The sequence below is a fragment of the Talpa europaea genome, assembly GCF_964194135.1.
Source record: "Talpa europaea genome assembly, chromosome: 7".
Classification (NCBI taxonomy): domain Eukaryota; kingdom Metazoa; phylum Chordata; class Mammalia; order Eulipotyphla; family Talpidae; genus Talpa; species Talpa europaea.
This window is the reverse complement of record NC_140074.1, coordinates 32,605,722-32,628,393: the sequence shown is the minus strand read 5'-3', so window position 1 is coordinate 32,628,393 and position 22,672 is coordinate 32,605,722. Positions and strand designations below refer to the sequence as shown.

Sequence of the window (22,672 nt, the reverse complement as noted above, 5' to 3'; positions counted from 1 at the left end):
TTCATATTCTTTCAGCTGCTGTGAAACTTTCCCAGACTACTATAGCACACTGATTTAGCCTCTCACTTGAGCTTTTATTATGCAGTCTTTACAACATTCTTAACAAATTATTAAATGACATTATTTACCATTATTGAGCATTAGCGTCTTCAACTGTAAGAGAATAGTATCACTTGTCTTATTTATTTTAATCCATTTAGAGGTGCTACCACAAAATGATTCAATTGAAAATAATGACCATGTGAGAAGGAAAAAAACTCTCCAAACTAAATTGGTAAAAATGACTAATTTAGCGCCCCCTGGTGGCAAAAAGGGTTAAGACGCAACCATGAAGCTATCAGCAGCCACCGCAGCACAAGTTCAATCCCTGGCCAGAGAGGTACCAGGGAGCTACCCACATAGCGCAGCAGACCTCTCCTGACTCACCCGCTGCTCCCCTCAGCAGTGTATTTCAGTCAATCTGCCTGTTCTGTTTCCCACTCTGTCTCTGGTGAATCTTCTCACCCCCCACACCTCTGGCCTGTACCCCAGCTCCTGTATGTATAAATAAACAAATCTTTTTAAAAAATGATTAACTTAAAATATGATAAGATTTCCAAAAACATTAATGTACCTTTAATCATTTTTGTCAAGTTTTATAAAAAGTCTTATTTAAAATTTTCTAATCATATCAGCCAACTCTAGATCTGCTCTATACATAATATATTATTGAAAATAACCAAAATGTTCAATAAAGATGATAAAATGAACTATAAAATACACAAAATAGAATCCTATGCAGTCACTTAAAATGGTGCTGCAGAAACCTATTTAGTGCACAAATATGTTCACAGCACACTATTATGTGGTGAGAAAATGAATTATAAAATGGTATGCATAGAATTATCCTATTCATTAAATTAAAAGTATTGAAAAAATATGAAAAATACATACTGGATGTTAATCTGTTATAACATGGTGAACCATACTATGTGTTCATTTATTTTTTAAATAAATTTCTACATGTGTCAGTCACTGTGTTAAATGCTATGGATGCAAAATGAGAAAAAAAACTTTCTGTTCTCAAGAATGTTGCAAAATAAAGAGGGGACAATGATCAAAATGATCTAAAAATATATGCAACTATTTTTGAACAAATTTTGTAATTATTATGAAGGAGATGTATTTGGTATTGTAAACATGAGCAACAGGGAAAATTCTGTTTTTCTATTCTATGTTGTTTCTATTCTACACTAAATAACTAAAAATAAATTTAAAATTTAAAAGGCAGGAAAAAACCTCCAATACTGAAAATAGACCAAAAAAACTAAAAGCTGCAAAACTGCCGCTAGTACACTAAAACTAAATCACTTCCAACCAATTTTTCTTTGTGCCTTCTACTAAAAATCATCTTTGAGTACAATAAAAAAGGCTTACTGAGTTTGGCAAGCCCATCAAAAATTAAAACTTAAAACGACCAACATAATTGGACCAGATTATCATATTCACATAAAATGAGCCAGATAAGTACATGAAATATAGAACCTACATGAACCTACCATCATAAGTCATGGATGACACAGATAGCTTATCCTATGTTATACTTAACACAATACTACTGTCTAGAAAAAAACTTCTCAAATAAACTTAAAGACTACTAGGTAAACAAAGCCAAACAATTTTCGTCAAAAAATTTTCAGAATCCTAATGCCTGTAGGCCAGAGTCACTTATCCACAATACTAAAATCCAAAAGATTCTAAAAACTAAAGTTTTAAAAATAATTTATATTGTAACAAAGCCTGACCTTAACTGTTATATGCCCTTTATAGTCTTTTATCTCATTAAGTCTGCCTAATTCATGTATTTTCCTGTAAGAATTATGTATTTGATTATAGAGGCTGTTCAAATTTCACTGGGGATGATATTTAATAAACATATACCAAATACCTTTCCATAATATGAAGATTTCTGAAGTCTGAAACATATGTGGTAAAAGTTTCAGAAAATGCACTGTGGACGTGTACTAAAGTACAATGTGACTATTTAATAGAAACATTTCCCAAACCTGTGATCAGAGAGCTCACTTTTAAAAAGAGAAATGCGTTCTTTTTAAAGTAAGTGTTAAGAGTTAGGGTATCCCCCAACCCTATGTCTCATACTTAAAGGAGCTGAGACAAATCCTCAGAAAGACAAACATACTGAAAGTCATATAAAACAAATGTTTTGTTATTTTTTATAACATTTTATGTAACACTGTCATGACAGTAAGGAATTTTGTAAATGATGAAGAAAGAAAATTGGGCTATGCTACTCAGTGTTAATAAGGAAGAGACAAACTGTATTTGCCAGAACTATGCATTTTTGTCACTGACATTCTAAAATTTGCTCTGAAGATAAAATGAGAAATTATGTAGGCAAGTTTGTTACTTCTATTTCATGCCTGTCTTTTCTCTCCAACTAAACAGATTAAGAGGGGGTTCATAACTATAAGTTGAATCTGCTTCTGAGATTTCTCATTAACTTGTGTAGAACTGATATAAAACTCACATAAATTTTCTTTGATCTGCAAGCATTCTGAACTTCCATTTGAACAATGAAGCAAAATGATTTTTGCTTACAATATAAATTATTTTTAATCCAGTCTTTAGTAGCTAATACTTTTATTCTACCATTTGTACAGTCCATATGGGACCTATGTCAATATCCATTTTATTTTATAAACTACCATAAATCATAATTACCTTTGAACACATGAAAAGTAGGATATAAACAAACACTTAGTAAAAGGTTTTGGTGACAATGGTGTTAATAAAACAACACTACTACTTCAGAATTAGATAAATATATCACATTATTATTATTGCCAAATTCAACTAAATTTAAATGACTTAAAGGATTGTGTATAAAATCAAAGACTTATTTCTGAAAGTTACTTACAAAAATCTAACTTTTTATTGTTAGGGTCAATGTGAGCAATATTACAGTTTAGTAAATCTGTTCATGATAGTGCATTTTTTACTACTTCATTATCAATGATGCAGTACATAAATTATCACCTGTTTTTATTTTACCTATCCTCCCCATAATGGAGACAAAAACTGATTCAATGGCAGACAATATAAATAGAAAAGCACCAGAGTAATTAAAAAACAGAGCAACCAACGACTAATGATAATATTCATAGGATTTTTTGGTTGTTATTTAAATAGGTCTGTGACAGGTATTTTAAGTATGGGGAAAGAAACTGAGACCCAGAAAGAAAATCTACTTGCCATAGTTTAAGAAGCTAGTTGAACATTAGTCCTGGAAATGGTATCTCTCAATCAGTGCTTTTACCATTGCACAATACTGCCTTTAGCATATGAAAATATCACTTCTCATAAGTGATAGGAAGTATCACTTATGAAGAAATTGGTTCAGAGAAATGTAAAAATATAATATCCAAAGATTTTCAATTGTTAATTAAATTTAAATGTACCAATTTTTTTATAGTATTTAAACCCCTTCTGCTCTAGATTTTAATCATATGGAACAATGTAAAATTTGATCCTTAAAAACATACACACACACACAAATGCACACATGTGTGCATTTCATCCTGTTAATCAAAGCTTTTATGATACCTAATTGAAAGAACTTGAAGTATGGTTAAATGTAATGCTCAATAATTTTGTGTTAGCTTACCAGATTTGTGCTTCTTGTGTTTTGCTTTCTTTTTGATGATCAATAACTTATTTTGGATCTCAGGTTTGTAAGACTTGAATGCAAGAGAATGAAGACCTTCACGCTTTCTTGGTAAGTTTTCATTCAAAACATCTTTCAGTTTCTTTTTTTTCTTTTTCTTCTTTTTTGCCCTCATCTTAGTTAGCTTTAGTTTCTTGTGGCTCTGCAGTGACTGCTCTAATAGAAAATCCCTTACAACTTTGTGGCAGTTAATTTCTGGATGATCACTGTGACTTCCATTTACATGTATTTGGCAAGATTTTAGAGCATTTTCTTTTAATGGACTGGATTCAGCCTTCACTCTGGAAGCTTCACCATATTTTTCCTGATTTTCTATAAATCTTATTTCACCTGGACTGAGAGGCCCTCCAAAGCTGGTAACTTCCCCTGGACTCCCTGGTTTCTCTAAATTTTCCTTACAAGTATCAATTTTTTTATTTTCACAGGGTCTACAAATTCTTATTTCACAGTTGGATTTAACTTCCATTTCAACAGAAATGTCATGATTATCCAAGTTCATTTGAGCAGGGCAACAAGTTGAATCAAAATTAATTTCCTGTTCTTTCTTAAAGGCAGAGGGTAGGCCTTCTCTACTACACCTATGTTCTCCATTACTCGTACTAACATAGTCAGATTTCAATTTCTCCAGTTTAATCCGAGGTACTCTTTGTATTTTAATGGGTGGAATTGGAAATTCTGGGGCCTGAAAAGGTCTTTGTTTATAAATCCGTACATCAGCGCCACAAAATTGTGGAAAATGTACATAAGCATTCTCCAAATAATCATAACCAAGGATAACTTCCCTGCATTCATGAATAGGCTGTCCAAGTACAGCATCTTGAACTTCTTTTTGTGTTTCATACACAAAGTCACAAAGACCCTTAAGTAACCACACTTTTTGGTAGAAAGGTAGTTCATGAAAAGGTTTTTCTTCCAATGGATTAACTTCTCCAAGAACTTTAAAAAACTGAGGACACAACCCAAGTTTTTCAGCACAATTATCAGGATTTTCAGTCTGCCCTACAGCAGTGTACCACTGCTGTACTTTCTGTCTCAGTGCTGCTTCCCAGGTCCTATAAGGCAAAGTAGGTCTTCGATGTAAGGTAGGTCTGCGATGGGGAGGACTTAATAGAGAAGTCATTATTTTAGATAGAAAAGCATTACACTGAGGCATCAGAAGACAACGTTCCAACTCATAAAAGACTATTTCTGGCAAATTTAGAATTTGTTGGGCTAAACAAAGGAAATGCCCAATAGCTGGTATTTCCCACATGGTCTCCATACAAGTTGGAGCTGCTTGAGCTAGTAGTTTTCTTTCCCATTCTTCGATTTCCTTTTGACTAGCTTCTTCTGCTTCTTTTCTTTCCTGCTCCCGAAGCCTAAAGAAAATTTAACAAATTATACTATTGTTATTTAAAGTAGAGAACAGCAGATAATAAATTTTAAGTAATTATGTCATATTAATCGGCAATCAACAAAGCAATGGATTGTTCTAGCTTTCAGTATCATTACAAAGTGTCCCATTAGATCTACCACTATTCTTCCTTCAGAAGAAAATAGGCATATAACTTGACCCTGAGTTTTATTAATGGCGTTTATCACTGACATTATTGTCACTCAAAATAAAATTCAACTATAACATGTATCAACTTCAAAATTATGAAAAAAACTAAAGCATGTTTATCACATAATAGCATAGTCTAGTGCTTATAATTTCATATAAGAGCTGTAAAGATATTTACATACTTTGACCCTCATGTATTCTTTCACATAAAGTTCTACTAGGAAAACAATTCAATAGAAGCAAAAAAGTGTTTTTCAGTATTAGCTGGATGTTAGCCCATAAGAAATACAAAGCTTTATTAAAGAATTGGAAAATAAGAGTGGCTATATCTGTGACCTTAAAAATTATGAATATCAGATAAACACCAGATGGTTTCATATATGTATATGCAATCTAGAGAAACCAAACAAAGGATCAGACAAAGACAAGTTGCAAGACTGGACCTTAAAAGCAGATGATAGATCTGAGACTCTCAGGAAGGGAGAGATGAGGAAGTAGAGTGGGGCAGGGAAAAGCGTGGTGGAGAGTGAAGGAGTGTGAGCACTTTGGTGGTGGAAAACTATGGTGATCACACCTGAGGGGAAAAATCCCATATTGTGAAAAATAAACAAGAATGTTTAAAAAATATTTTTAACAATTGTGACTATCATGTTTAAACACAAAAATATTGCAACACAATGTGGTCTTAACACCAAATAACAATAATAAAAATATGCATATCCTGAACAAGATGAAAGTATTGAAAAAGTAAATGGCTCTGAGGTTGATGGAATTATGAGTGCTTTTTTTTCCACTTAATTTCTTATTGCTATGTTAGAAAATCTTAATTAAAAAATTAAATTAGATGAAAAGACAGACACAAATATTTGTGATTTTGGATTAGGAAATGTGTTCTTAGAATGACACTAAAAACAAGTAACAAAAGGAAAAAAATACAGTGGATATTATCTAAAAAAATTTGTGTCTTTTAAAGCCATCATCACAGTAAATACAAGCCAGAGAATAGGAGAAATATTTTGCAAATCATATATCTAATAAGAAACTTGGATAGAAATACAAAAACATTTACAACTTACTAATAAAAGAACAACCCAATTAAAAAAATGAAGGAAGGATCTGCATAGTCATTTTACAAAGAAGACATACAAATGAATTATAAAAAATAGAAAGATAATGAACATGGCTAGCCATCAAGAGAAATATAAATCAAAACCACAATAAAGATACCAATTAGATCCACTGAAATGACTATAATGAAAGAGATAACAAGTGATCCAGCAATTCTACTCCTTAGTATATACCCAAGAGAAATAAAAATATATGTCTACATAAAAACCTGTACCACGAATGCTCACAGCAGCATTATTCATAACAGTCAAAGAGTAAAAACACCCCAAATATCCATCAGCTGCAGAATGGATAAAGTGTAGCATATTCATACAATGGAATTTTATTTGGCAACAAAAAGAATTAAGTGGCGATACATGCTACAACATGGCTGAACCTGGAAAACTAAGTGAACAAAGCTATCCAGAGAGGACCACATGATTCAATTTATATGAAATGTTCTAAAATCAACAGAGATAGAAACACCAGTAAAAATAAACATGGGGGACTATATCAACTAAAAAGCTTCTACACAGCAAAAGAAACTACACAGCAAAAGAAAAGACTCTCCTGAATGGGAGGAAGTATTTGTTCATGATATATCTGACAAGAGGCAAATCTCCAAGATCTACAAAGAAATTCAGAACTCAACAGCAACAAACCCAAACAAAAAACAATCAAAAATCGGGCAGAAGAGGGGCCTTCCCTGGTGGCGCAGGCTGTTGAGCACAGCACAGAGAAGCTGTCCGCATCCTCTGCAGTGCGGGTTCCATCCCAACCGGCTGGCAAGAATCCCACATGGTGCAGTATTTCAATCTGTCTGCCTGTTCTGTTCCCCACTCTGTCTCTAGTGAATCCTCTCACTCTCCCACACATCTGGCCTGTACCCAGTTTCTTGTATGCATGAATAAATAAATCTTTTAAAAAAATCTTAAAAAAAAAATGGGCAGAGGAGCTAAATAGACACTTCTCCAAAGAAGATAAATATCTTAGTATCACTTATGATCAGGGAAATGCAAATCAAAATGAGCTACCACCTCACATCTGTAAAGATGGCCCATATCAGAATGACCAGAAATATTAAGTGTTAGCAAGGATATGGAGACACAGGAATCCTCCTACACAGTTGAGGGGGAATGTAAACTGGTCAAGACCCTATGGAAAATAGTATAGCAATTTTTCAAAATGTTAAAAATAGATCTACCATAAAAATCCAGGAATTTGACTCCTAGGTGTCTACCCAAAGAAGCAAAAACACTAATTCAAAGGGATACATGCACTTCTATATTCACTGCAGCACTATTTATAATAGCCAAGCTATGGAAACAACCTAAGAGACCAAAGACAGATGAATGGATTAGGAAGACGTGGTATATATATATACACAATGGAGTACTATGCAACTCTAAAAAAACCCCGAACAGATGAATTACTGCCATTTGCAACAACGTGGACAAAATGGAGAGGATTATGCTAAGTGAAAAAAGTTAGGAGAAAGCCAAATATCAGATAATTTTACTCATATGTAGAATGCAGAAAAACAAAACAAACGGTCAGACAAAACCAAACCAAAACAAACCCTAGAAATTGACTGCAAAACTGAAGCTACCAAAGGGGGAGGATGAAGGTAGAAAACAAAGGGGGAAGGAACTCAGTGGCTTATGATAAAGGACTATGGATGTTTTCGTGGTGGGTGTAGTGTGGTAATATAAGCTGAAGAGATATTAACCTATACGATGTTGTATATGTTGTTTAAATGAATTTTAAAAAAATGATAAAACAACAATAAACAAACTAGAAAAAGGAGAGCAAATCAAATATTCAAAGTTGAAAGGTGACAAAGCAGAAATCAATGATAGAAATAAACCATCCAATAGAAAAATCATCAAAAGTTGTTCTCTAAAAATATTAATAAAATTGGGCCTCCCTGGTGGCTGATGCGCTGGATTGCGAAGCTGCCCGCAGCCTCTGCAGTACCGGTTCAATCCCCAGCCACCAGCGAGGGTCCCACGTGGCGCACAGACCTCTCCTGCCGCCCACTGCTCCCTCAGCAGTGTATTTCGTTAGTCTGCCTGTTCTATTCCCTGCTCTGGTTCTGGTGAATTCTCTCACCCTCCCACGCTTCTGACTATACCCAGTCCTTGTATAAATAAATAAATAAATCTTTAAAAAAGATATTAATAAAATTGGGGAGAGAGGGGATCAACATGGTGGTGAAAAAAATGCTACGAGTGAGTTCTCCCAAAAAGCCGATTAATAGGAAGGAAAAGCAGCAGGCCCCCGTGAGAACAGGGACACGGAAGATAAACATGGGTGACTCTCACACACTGCCTGAACAGGAACGTTGCAATAAAAGAGGATGAGAGAGGAAAGCATCAGACCCCTGCTACCTCCCCCACCACAAACCTGGCACTCTCCCAAAAACAGAAAGGAGAAAGAAAAAAAAAATCCAAACAAAACCAAAAAACCAGAGCAAACTAGAGATCAAGCAGGACAGTGATTGGAAAGGAACTACTTGCAGGCACCACACTCCGAACGGGAACTGTGAAGAACCATGAATGACCAGCTCCGGGCGCCATTGGAGGAAGATAAGGACTCCCCAGAGAGGCCTGCAAATAGCCAAAAGCCAGACTGTAAGTTTGTGTGGAAAAGTGAGCGTGCTAGAAAAGCATACGGGATCTTGACTGCCCAGGTCCCTGGGACATAGGTTTGTGGGGAGACGTGCAGGAGCCAGCACTGAGGTGAATAACCCTCACTGGGTAATCAAAAACAAGCACCCAGGCAAGGGAGCGGGTGCAAAAGGTGCCATTTCTGCAGACACTGAACTGGGCTACTGCCTGAGTCCCGGATCTGAGGGCTTGGGAGCTGAGAAGTGGGCACGAATTTCGGGGCATGGGATCCCCAGAACGAGCAGCACAGGAAACACACAGCACCCCACGCCGTTGAGCCATTCCACGCCACCCCCACTCAGTTCCCCGGAGACCCACCGGAAAAAGCACAGCTCTGGAAGGATACTAGGAAAGATCTCTGTGGCCACCTAGTGATCAGAACAAAATCACCAACTTCCTGATAGTTGGAAACCAGGGTTTCCAAAACCACCCTGAGGCTGTGAGAGGGAGTGGGCCAGGCAAACAGGAGTAAGAAGGGAAACAAGGCGTGGAGCAAGACCCCATTCTGGAACTGAGAGCCGGGCACAAGATCCAGGGCATGAGACACGCCGTAACAGTGGGCACTGCACAGGGTGACATCCGAGATTTTGGATCTGAGACCCTGAGACTGAGAACTAGAGCACAGAATTCAGGGCATGGGATCCACACAGCCACGGGCACAGCACTGGGTGAACACGGGCACAGCACTGGGCAGACATGGCACTCAGCATGAGCAACAGCCCCTGTGTCGAGGTGCTCCCCTCCCCCACTCTGTTTCTCAGAGAACTACAGGGGAAAAGTACAGGTCAGCAAGTACAGGTCTTTAGCACCACCTAGAGACCAGAACAAAATCACCAACTGATTCCCTGCTGGAAATGAGTAAATACAGAGGGAGGAAACTGTAAGAGACAGTGCCCAGCAACACAGCCACAGCATCAACACCCCGGTGGAGTTTTGGCCTACCAGTGCTGGTCTCAGTCTGGTAAACAGTTTCTGACACCCCTGAAGGAGCAATCCAGAGAGTTGCCCACCAACACCGGTGGCACAATATCCCAATGCATAGAATAAATTAGAAAGCAAACAGCAGGGAGAAGGAAAAATACAAATAACCAAGCAAGCCCGCAGGAGAAGGACACACCACAAAAAGAAAATCAGTCACCAGAACTCAACAACAACGACATGGAAGAACTTCTCTGCCTGTCAGATAGAGAATTAATAACCATCATGATTAAGAAGTATAATGAGGTGAGACAAATAATCAATGAACGGAAGAATGAAAATGAGACCTTAAGAAAGGAAATAAAAGAAAAGGAGGAGACTAAAAGATTACTGGAGGAGATAAAGAGCTCTTGGAAAAGCATGGAAAACAAAACCGAGGAAATGGAAGAATGGATCAGTACTCTTGAAGATACAGAATAAAAAGAACCAAAAGAGAAAAAGAGAGAGAAGTGCAAAGGAAGAAGAATGAGAATACCCTTAGACAATTATCAGACTCCATGAAGAGAGAAAATATAAGAGTTATAGGCATTCCAGAAGGTGAGGAGAGAAACAAAGGATCTGAGAAATTATTCAAGGAGATAATTGAAGAAAACTTCCCAAGCATGAAAAAGGAGATGAATATAGAGATGCAAGAAGCAAGAACACTAAATTACCACAATGAAAAGAAAAGTACAGCAAGACACGTAAAAGTAAAGCTTGGAAGAGTCCAAGGCAAAGAAAAAATAATGAAACTGGCAAGGGGGAAGAAACAGATAACTTATAAGGGAAAATCAATCAGGTTAACCTCAGACTTCTCCAAAGAAACACTACTGGCAAGAAGAGAATGGAGTAACATATACAAGAAACTTTAAGACAGCAAATGCCAACCAAGAATACTTTACCCTGCAAAACTCTCCTTCCTCTATGAAGAAAAAAGATGGATCTTCTCAGACAAACAGAAACTCCAGAAATCCATTACAACTAAACCCCCACTCCAAAAAATTCTACAAGAAGTCCTAACGCCAAAACCAACAAAGGAATGATTAAGAAGGCTAGAATAAAGCGAGGAATAAAATCACAAAAAAAGACAAACAAAATGGCAAATACAGATGCCAACATATCAATATTAACTCTAAATGTAAATGGATTAAACTCATCAACAAAAAGACATAGAGTAGCATGCTGGATTAAAAAACAAAATCCATCATTCTGCTATCTCCAGAAAACACATTTAACCACAAAAGATAAACACAGACTGAAAGTAAACGGTCCTACAAGCAAATGGACTAAAAAAGAAGGCAGGAACAGCAATACTTATATCAGATGAAACAGACTTCAAATTAAAAAAAGTGAAAAGAGACATAGACGGACACTGCATTATGATCAAGGAGACAATACATCAGGAAGCTATAACACTTATCAATATATACTCACCAAAATATATTAGACAGTTATTATCAGCTCTGAAAACGGATATTAAAGAAAATATATAGTAGGAGATTTCACTCCACTCTCACCAATGGACAGATCCAACGAGACAAAATAAAGACACTAGAGACCTAAATAAAGATATAGAACTCATGGATTTAACAGACATCTATAGGATACTGCACCCAAAAAAATCCAAGTACACATTTTCCTCAAGCGCACATGAATCATTCTCCAGAATCGATCACATTCTGGGCCACAAGACAAGCATCAACAGATACATGAAGATCAAAATCATTCCAACTATCTTCTCTGATCATAAAGGCATCAAACTAGAAATAAATCATGAAAAGAAAACAAGGAACCCTCCCACTTCATGGAGACTGAAATCCACACTACTGGAAGACCACTGGACTTATGAGGAGATCAAAGAAGAAATTAAAAAATATTTTGAGTTGAATGACAAGGAGGACACCACTTTCCAGAATGTATGGATGCAGCAAAAGCAGTAATAAGAGGAAAATATATAGCAATACAGGCTCACATCAAGAAACAAGAAAGAGCTCAAGAAACAACCTAATCTCAATCTCAAAGAGCTAGAAAAAGAACCAAAAAAACCCCTAAAGTCAGTAGAAAGGAAATAATAAAAATCAAAGCAGAAATAAATGAAATAGAAATTAAAAAAAAAAATCCAAAAGATCAACGAAACCAAAAGTTGTTTCTTTGAAAAAATAAGCAAAATAGACAAACCTCTAGCAAAGCTCACAAAGAAAAAATGGGAGAAAACACTTATAATGGGATTATAAATGAAAGAGGAGAAATCACAACAGACTCAGTAGGAATCAAAAGAATAATCAGAGATTACTATGAACACTTATATGCAAACACATTCAACAATCTAGAAGAGATGGACAAATTCCTAGAATGATATAATCATCCAAAGCTGGATAAAGAAGAAATAGAGCACCTAAACAGATCAATTACAAGCAGCAAAATTAAGGCAGTAATCAAAGCACTTCCCAAAAACAAAAGCCTAGATCCAGACGGCTTCATAAATGAATTCTACCAAATGTTCAGCAGTGAATTATTGTCTATCCTACACAAACTCTTTCAAAAAACTGAAAAAGAAGGAATACTACCAAATGTGTTCTATGAAGCCAACATTACACTAATACCAAAACCAAACAAAGACAGCACACAAAAAGAAAATTACAGGCCAATCTCCCTAATGAATACTGATGCAAAAATCCTCAACAAAACCCTTGCCAACGGAATCCAACAATGCATCAAAGGAATAATATACCACGATCAAGTGGGATTCATCCCATGGGCACAAGGATGGCTTAACATATGAAAATCCATCAGAGTAATCCAACACATCAACAAAAAGAAAAATAAAAACCATATGATCATATCAATAAATGCTGAGAAAGCATTTGACAAAGTCCAATATCCATTTATATTGAAGGCACTTGAAATTCTTGGGATAGAAGGAACATACCTTAATGTGATAAAAGTCATATAGGACAAACCCATAGCCAATATTATTCTCAATGGAGAAAACCTGAAGGCCTTTCCTTTAAGATCAGGAACAAGACAAGGATGTCTTCTCTCACCACTGCTCTTCAATATAATACTGGAGGTCCTAGCCAGAGCAATAAGACAAAAGAAAGACATACGAGGAATCCAAATAGGGAAAGAAGAAGTAAAACTATCACTATTTGCAGATGATATGATAATATACATAGAGAACCCAAAAGGCTCCACAGAAAAACTACTCAAAACAATCAACCAGTTCAGTCAAGTAGCAGGATAAAAAACCAACACACAAAAATCAGTAGTCTTCCTATACACAAACAATCAATCTGAAGAAGAAGAAATCAAGAAAACCATTCCTTTTATAATTGAAACAAAAAAAAAATCAAATACTTGGGAATAAACCAAGTTCCCTCCCTCTGTATAGGTGAAGGACCTATATAAAGAAAATTATAAAACTAAACTGTTAAAAGAAATAGAAGACACAAAGAAATGGAAAGACATCCCTAGCTCATGGATTAGAAGAATTAGCATTATTAAAATGACCATCCTACCCAAAGTAATATACAGATTCAATGCTATTCCAATAAAAATCTCAATGACATGCTTCAAAGAAACAGAACAAATACTGATGAAAATCATATGGAACCACAAAAAACCATGAAGAGCCAAAGCCCTACTGAGGAAAACAAAAGTGAAAGAAGGTATCACACTTTCAAACTTCAAGCTATACTATAAAGCCGTAATAATTGAAACAGTTTGATATTGGAACAAAAACAGACACACAGACCAATGGAACCGAATACAGAGCCCAGAAATAAAGACACACTTATATGGACAACTAGTCTTTGACAAAGGAGCAAAGAGTATGCAGTGGAACATGGACAGTTTGTTCAATAAATGGTGCTGGGAAAACTGGACCACCACATGTAAAAAAAATGAAACTAGACTACTACCTCTCACCATGCACAAAAATCAACTCAAAATGGATAAAAGACCTGGCCGTAAGACCTGAAACCATAAAATATGTAGAAGAAAATATAGGTAAATCATTACAAAACATACATCTCAGTAACATCTTTAAAGACTCATCACCCAAAGCAAAAAAAGTCAAGAAAAACATAAACAACTAACTAAAAAGCTTCTGCACAGCAAAAGAGACATTAACCAAAAGAGAGAGACACCCCACCAATTGGGAAAAAAAATTTTGCATTCGTCAAAGATCTAGAAAAAGAACAACAAAAAAACCCCAAAACCAGTAGAAGAAAAGAAATAATAAAAACCAAAGCAGAAATAAATGAAATTGAAATTAAAAAAACAATCCAAAAGATCAATGAAACCAAGAGCTGGTTCTTTGAAAAAATCAATAAAATAGACAAACCCCTAGCCAGGCTCACAAAGGAAAAAAGGGAGAAAGCACAAATAAACAGGATCATCAAAGAAAGAGGAGAAATCACAACGGACACAGCAGAAATCAAAAGAATAATCAGTAACTACTATGAACAGTTATATGGAAACAAGTTTAACAATCTAGAGGTGATGGACAAATTCCTACAACTCTACAATCACCCAAAGCTAGATAAAGAAGAAATAGAACACCTAAACAGACCAATTACAATTAGCGAAATTGAAATGGTAATCAAAAACCTCCCCAAAAACAAAAGCCCAGGACCTGATGGATTTACAAATGAATTCTACCAAACATTCAGAGACGAATTAGTGCCTATCCTTCACAAACTCTTCCAAAAAATTGAGAAGGAAGGGACAATACCAAACACGTTCTATGAAGCCAACATTACACTAATACCAAAACCGAACAAGGACAACACAAAAAAGGAAAACTACAGGCCAATCTCCCTAATGAACACTGATGCAAAAATCCTCAATAAAATTTTAGCTATCAGAATCCAACAATGTATCCATAAGATAATTCACCACGACCAAGTTGGATTCATTCCAGGGGCACAAGGATGGTTTAACATCCGAAAATCAATCAACGTTATCCAACACATCAACAAAAAGAAATATAAAAACCATATGATAATATCAATAGATGCTGAGAAAGCTTTCGACAAAGTGCAACACCCATTCATGATAAAAGCCCTTGAAATTCTTGGGATACAAGGAACATACCTCAACATCATAAAGGCCATCTATGACAAGCCAACAGCCAGTATCATTCTCAATGGTGAAAAGCTGAAAGCAATTCCATTAAGATCTGGAACAAGACAAGGATGTCCACTCTCACCATTGCTTTTCAATATAATACTGGAAGTCCTAGCCAGGGCAGTAAGACAAGAGAAAGACATCCAAGGAATCCAAATAGGAAAAGAAGAAGTCAAACTATCACTATTTGCAGACGATATGATATTATACATAGAGAACCCCAAAAACTCCACAGAAAAGCTAATTCAACTCATCAATCAGTTCAGTAAAGTGGCAGGATACAAAATCAACACGCAAAAGTCAGTAGCCTTCCTATACACAAACAATAAATCTGAAGAAGAAGAAATCAAAAAGACCATCCCTTTTGTTATTGAAACAAAAAAAATCAAATATTTGGGAATAAATCTAACAAAAGAGGTAAAGGACCTATACAAAGAAAACTATAAAACACTGTTAAAAGAAATAGAAGAAGACACAAAGAAATGGAGAGACATCCCCTGCTCATGGATTGGAAGAATAAACATTATTAAAATGGCCATCCTTCCAAAAGCAATATACAGATTCAATGCTATTCCAATCAAAATTTCAATGTCATTCTTCAAAGAAATAGAACAATTATTGATGAAATTCATATGGAATCACAAAAAACCCCGAATAGCCAAAGCTCTCCTGAAAAAAAAAGAAGGGAATGGAGGCATCAGACTCCCAGACTTCAAACTATACTACAAAGCCATAATCATCAAAACTGCATGGTATTGGAACAAGAACAGACATACAGACCAATGGAATCGAATAGAAAATCCAGAAATAAACCCACAGATTTATGGTCAACTAATCTTTGACAAAGGAGCAAAGAATATGCATTGGAGCAAAGAAAGTTTGTTCAATAAATGGTGCTGGGAAAACTGGGTCGCTACATGCAAAAGAATGAAGCTTGACCACCACCTCACACCATACACAAAAATCAACTCAAAATGGATTAAAGAACTAGACATAAGACCTGAAACCATAAAATATATAGAAGGAAATATAGGCGAAACACTACGTGATTTGCACATCAAAGACATCTTTACAGACACATCACCCAAAGCAGTGATAGTGAAGGCAAAGATAAACAGCTGGGACTATATCAAATTAAAGAGCTTTTGCACAGCAAAAGAGACAATAACAAAAACAAAGAGAAACCCCACCAACTGGGAGAACATTTTTGCACCCAACACTAATGATAAAGGACTGATCACAAAAATCTGCAAAGAGCTGATGAGACTCAACAACAACAAAGAAAATAATCCAGTCAAAAAATGGGCAGAAGAGCTTAAAAGAAACTTCTCTGAAGAGGAAATGCAAATGGCCAACAGGCATATGAAAAAATGTTCAACATCACTTGTCATCAGGGAAATGCAAATCAAAACTACCATGAGATACCATCTTACACCAGTGAGAATGGCACATATTAAAAAAACTAGCAACAACAAATGTTGGCGAGGGTGTGGAGAAAAAGGAACTCTTCTGCACTGTTGGTGGGAGTGCAAACTGGTCCAACCACTGTGGAAAGCTGTGTGGAGATTTCTGGACCTACTAAACATAGAGCTTCCATATGACCCAGCAATTCCACTCCTAGGTATTTACCCAAAGGACACAGAAACATCAATTCCAAAGAACACCTGCACCCCTATGTTTATAGCAGCACTGTTTACAATAGCTAAGCTTTGGAAACAACCCAAATGCCCAAAAATAGATGACTGGATCAAGAAGATGTGGTACATATATACCATGGAATATTACTCAGCATTCAAAAAAGATAAACACATGCAATTTGCTGCAACATGGATGGCGCTGGAAGGGATCATGCTCAGCGAAATAAGCCAAAAAGAAAAAGAAAAATACCGGATGGTCTCACTCATAGCAGGAATCTAGAAAACTTAAATAAGGGACCAGGAAAATGAATAACTATAAGAAAGTGAAAATCAAAATCAACAAAAAACTATGAACCAGAGACAGTTTTAGGGGGGCGGGGGCGGGAGGGGAGGGATTGGGGTCAGAATGGGGGGCTGCAATTGTATGGGGAATATAACAATAAAATTTATAAAAAAAAAAAAAAAAAATTTTGCATTCCATGCAACTCATAAGGGACTGATTACAAAGATATAGAAAGAACTCACAGGACTCAACAAAAACAAAGTAAACAATCAGTCAGGAAATGGGCAAAAGAAGTTAAAAGACATTTCTCCAAAGAGGAAATGTGAATGGCCGACAGGCATATGAAAAAATGTTCAACAACCCTTATCATCAGGGAAATGCAAATCAAAACCACATTGAGATACCACCTTATACCAGTAAGAATGGCACATATTAAAAAAACGAGCAACAGCTAATGTTGGCGAGGATGTAGTGAAAAAGGAGCTCTCCTACATTGCTGGTGGGAGTTCAAACTGGTCCAACCACTATGGAAAGCTGTCTGCAGGTTCCTCAGTCTACTGAAAATGGAGCTACCATATGACCTGGCAATTCCACTACTAGGAATCTACCCAAAGGACACAAAAACATTGATTCAAAAGAACACCTGCACCCCTGTGTTTACTGCAACACTATTTACAATAGGTAAAACCTGGAAACAACCCAAATGCCCAAAAATAGATGACTGGATCAAGAAGATGTGGTAGCTATACACAATGGAATATTATTCAGCAATCAAAAAAGATAAACTCATGCCATTTGTAGCAACATGGATGGAGCTAGAAGGAATTATGCTCAGTGAAATAAGCCATAAGGAAAAAGAAAAATATCAGATGGTTTCACTTATAGCAGGAATATAGAGGAACCAAATAAGACATCAGTGTAAAAAAATAGTAACAGTATGAAACACAACAAAGCAAAAGCAGACCATTATAAATCAGAGACATACTGCAGGGGAGGAGGAGGGAGAGGGATCAGAGGGAGGGAGGGGGGAGAACAGGGGACTGAGGTAATGGTGCACAGGTGCACTGGTGAAGGAAATTCCATGGGGACTACACCTGAGGGGGTGGGGGAAATATTGTTTAAAAATGAACGATATAAAAAAATTAAAAAATATATTAATAAAATTTATAAGACCTTGATGAGATTCAGAGAAAATACAATATATATACACACAATACCCAAAATAAAAGTAGACAAATCCTGCAGATCCTACAGATATAAATAATATTATTATAAAGAAGTTTTTGTAAGAGATAATTTAAATAAAAGTTTTTTAAACAACAGAAGTCAGCAAAATCAACAAAAGAAGAATGAAAATCTGGGGTCTCCCTGGTGGCATAAAGGTTAGGTCTCAGTCTATAAAGCTATCACCAGTCACTGTCAGTCACTGCCAGTCACTGCAGCATGAGTTCGATCCCTAGCCAGGGAGCTGACCCACATATGGTGCAGCAGATCTCTCCTGTCTTGCCTGCTGCTCCCCTCAGCAGTGTACTTCAGTAGATCTGCCTGTTCTGCTCCCCGCTCTGACTCTGGTGAATCTGCTCACTCCCCACATCTCTGGCCTAAACCCTGTATATGTTCAATTTATATTGCATATCTTACCATGAAACTGAGTTTCTCTATAGTTTATATACTTAGAAGTACAGTCGTTTCTTTTCCAATATCTTGCTATTAATTAGAGAAAAGGTTTTTCAAGTTATTTCTTATGAAATGTAACTCAGACTTTGGTATAGAAAAGTGTATCTGTTAGAATATCAGCCATCACAGAGACTCAAAAAATGGGCAGACTCAAAAAATGGGCAGAAGAGCTAAAAAGAAACTTCTCTGAAGAGGAAATGCAAATGGCCAACAGGCATATGAAAAAATGTTCAACATCACTTGTCATCAGGGAAATGCAAATCAAAACTACCATGAGATACCATCTTACACCAGTGAGAATGGACATATTAAAAAAACTAGCAACAACAAATGTTGGCGAGGGTGTGGAGAAAAAGGAACTCTCCTGCACTGTTGGTGGGAGTGCAAACTGGTCCAACCACTATGGAGAGCTGTGTGGAGATTTCTGGACCTACTAAACATAGAGCTTCCATATGATCCAGCAATTCCACTCCTAGGTACTTACCCAAAAGATACAGAAACATCAATTCCAAAGAGCACCTGCACCCCTATGTTTATAGCAGCACTGTTTACAATAGCTAAGCTTTGGAAACAACCCAAATGCCCAAAAATAGATGACTGGATCAAGAAGATGTGGTACATATACACCATGTAATATTACTCAGCATTCAAAAAAGATAAACACATGCAATTTGCAGCAGCATGGATGGTGCTGGAAGGGATCATGCTCAGCAAATAAGTCAGAAAGAAAAAGAAAAATACCAGATGGTCTCACTCATAGCAGGAATCTAGAAAACTTAAATAAGGGGCCAGGAAAAAGAATAACTATAAGAAAGTAAAAATCAAAATCAACAAACAACTATGAACCAGAGACACTCTATGGGGGTTGAGGGGCAGGGACGGGAGGGATTGGGGTCAAAATAAGGGGGTCGCAATTGTATGGGGAATATAAAAATAAAATTTATTAAAAAAAAGAGTATCAGCTATCATAAAGTGGGGTTAAGATACTTGACATTAAAATTGATTATGGTAAACCTGTCACAATCAATTCTGCTAGATTTTTGCTGATGTAAAAGTAACAACAGTAACAAGTGGGGAAGAAAATGAAAACGGAAGTTGGAGCAGAAAGACTAAAACACTTTTTTAAAGAGTTGCTTTTGCCTAAAGTAGTGCTATAGTCACCTTTGGTCAATATGGGTTAGTGATATGGTAATTTCAGAAGCTATTCAACTTACAGATGAAAACACTAAGGACATTCAAAGGTGAGATGACAACTCCCTCAGGCTATTTTATAGTGAGTGAGTATAAGAACCAAAATACATAGTTTGCCATTTGTAGGTGATAGTTAGCAGCAACTGGATTACTCTTGGAAGAAGAAAATATGGCAAAAGTGTTGATGAATACACATTTTGTTGGCTCAGGTACCTAGAAAGGCCAAGACATCCCTGGGGTGTTGCCTGAAGTTACTCAAAGGCTGTGATCATACTTTTATACCTTTCAGGAGAAAACAATGGAAATCTAGTCTCAGACTATGAGTACTGAAGAGGTGTGAGGAGGAGCAACAAAGTTCAGTCTGGTGCAGCCTAGTATAAGGCAGAATAGTCTTGTAGGTGTCTCACATCTCAGTAGTATGGTGTATAGGAAATGGAGGTTGCCAAAAAAAAGTCTAGCGTTAAAATCTGTCAATTTTTAAAAAAGCTGTCAAACACAAAATAAAATTAAAAATTAAAAAATGCTCTATTATGAAATAATGAAGCAAAACTCACTTTGGTGACAGTGATAAATTTTTGAAAATTAGCTTTCAAATTTATTCTCAATTTAAACATTTGTTCAAAAGTATAGTACTAAAAACTAGATATGCAGTGCATGTTTCTAAAAGTCCAAAAGGTTTTCTCAAAAGATTAATGCTTCAATGTTGGGAAAATGCCAAAAGATTGCCTGAGGATAGTTACAAAAATCACTTCGCTAATTAAAAAAAAAAAAAAAAAAAGGTGAACACCACCAAATTATTTGAACAAAAGTGGTCCAATTTTTTTTTGTTTCCCTAGGCAAGTTCCATTTTTTTATGTTCCTTCTTAATGACTGGGAGAGTGTCAATCTGTTTCTGCATGAAATATAAACCATGCTATGCCTGGGGTTATTTTGGTCATGGCTTTATGAAGAAACTTATGTTTTATAATATCCTAACTTTATGAACTTTCATAGATTATATGCCATGTGTACCATGTATAAGGATATAGAGTTTCATGAAAGCATGGACTACCACTGGCTACCCCCCACAAATATGGAGATTCAACCAAGATAATCCATTAACTGAGGAAACAATACAATAAATACAAATTGCTGGCAAGAAAAAAGGAAACCAAGATATTATTTACATCTTCAAAAATGAATAATATAAATTACTGTATTTTAGTAAAACCAATGTAAGTATTCAGTCAAGCTTCTTTGTTGCCACAAAATAATCTCTTCTGGCTAAAGCACAAAAAGGATCTACTTAAGCATTACTAGGGAGCTTATGAAACTCCACTAAAGATCTGAGTGTCAAACTTAGAAGATGTAAAGCTACGAGTCCCAAACACACTTTGAGCTTCTACAGAGAAAACTAGACTGCTACCACTACTTGGTACCCCTAGTTTGAGGAACCTAAAACAACCTGAAGCTGCCATCATCATCTTTGCCAAAAGATAAACTCCCTAGCGGTACCTCATGCTACTCCTGTGTCATTTCCTATGATATGTATAACTGGTAACATGCCTCTATCTTACCTGTGAATTACTATGAGAATATAAATTTCCTACATCTACTTTGGGGAGTCAGGACTTGTAATGTGGGGAATTGTTACAGTGTAGGGAAGCTGTTAAAAAATGCTAATGAGGGCCTCCCTGGTGGTGTTGAGCACAGCCCTGTGAAGCTGTCCACAGCCTCTGCAGTGCCAGTTCCATCCCCACCAGGAACAGAGCAGTCCACATGGCACAGCAGACCTCTCCTGTCTCACCCGCTGCTTCCCTCAGCAGTGTATTTTGGTCATTTTGCCTGTTCTGTTCCCCACTCTGCCTCTGGTGAATCCTCTCACCCTCCTGCAAATCTGGCCTGTACCCTGGTTCTTGTATAAATAAAATAAATCTTTAAAAAAAATTGCTAATGATCAGGGGCCTCCCCAGTGGTGCAGCAGGTTGAGCACAGCGCTATGAAGCTGTCTGCAGCCTCTGCAGCATGGGTTCAATTCCTGGCTGGTCAGGGAGCTACCCACATGGCGCAACAGACCTCTCCTGTCTCGCCCGCTGCTTTCCTGGGCAGTGTTTTCAGTTGTCTGCCTGTTCTGCTCCCTGCATCGTCTCTGGTGAATTCTCTCATCCCACCCCCACAGTGCCTCTGGCCTGTACCCCAGTTCTTGTATAAATAAATAAATCTTTAAAAAAAATGCTGATGATCAGTGACCACAAATAATAATAAGAGTACTATATTAAGTCAGTTATTTTGTTAAAAAGAATTTGAAAATAAAGAATTTAATAGGTTAGTTTACACTTCACAAAAATGTACAAAACAATTTTGTCTTAATTCCAGTGATTTTGAAGCCAGTAAAATACCAAGAAGTTTACATAAACATATGAAACAAAAATGAAAGACATATACATGTTTCTAATAATCCAAGCAATATTGCAGATATAATACTTTAGTATAGCTAAAGTATCCCTTAATAATCAAAGTTATACCTAATAATATCATATTGCAGATAACAGAAAAGTATTTTAGAAATTCCAATTTAACTAAAAACAAACAAAAAAACCAAAAATGTATTATATACTTTTCTGCTTAATAAAGTAGGTATACAAAATATAATTTAATTTTTCCTTATTGAACCAACGTCACCATTATGAGTAGAATGGAGTGGTCACAAATAGCTCAAACTAAAGACTATTTCGGCAACTGTAATCAACCAGCTCTTTTACTCAAATTCAGTAA

The 22,672-nt window shown here is 36.3% G+C and overlaps 1 protein-coding gene across 1 annotated transcript in view; it reads right to left on the bottom strand.

Moving 5' to 3' along the window:
* Positions 1-22,672, bottom strand: part of BRD10 (bromodomain containing 10) — a gene marked incomplete at both ends in the record, with an annotated part of 89,919 nt that overhangs the window by 37,089 nt on the left and 30,158 nt on the right. Inside the window, one exon of the mRNA XM_084239018.1 lies at positions 3,665-5,082. Coding sequence (XP_084095144.1) covers positions 3,665-5,082 — 1,418 coding nt within the window. The remainder of the gene's footprint in view (positions 1-3,664; positions 5,083-22,672) is intronic.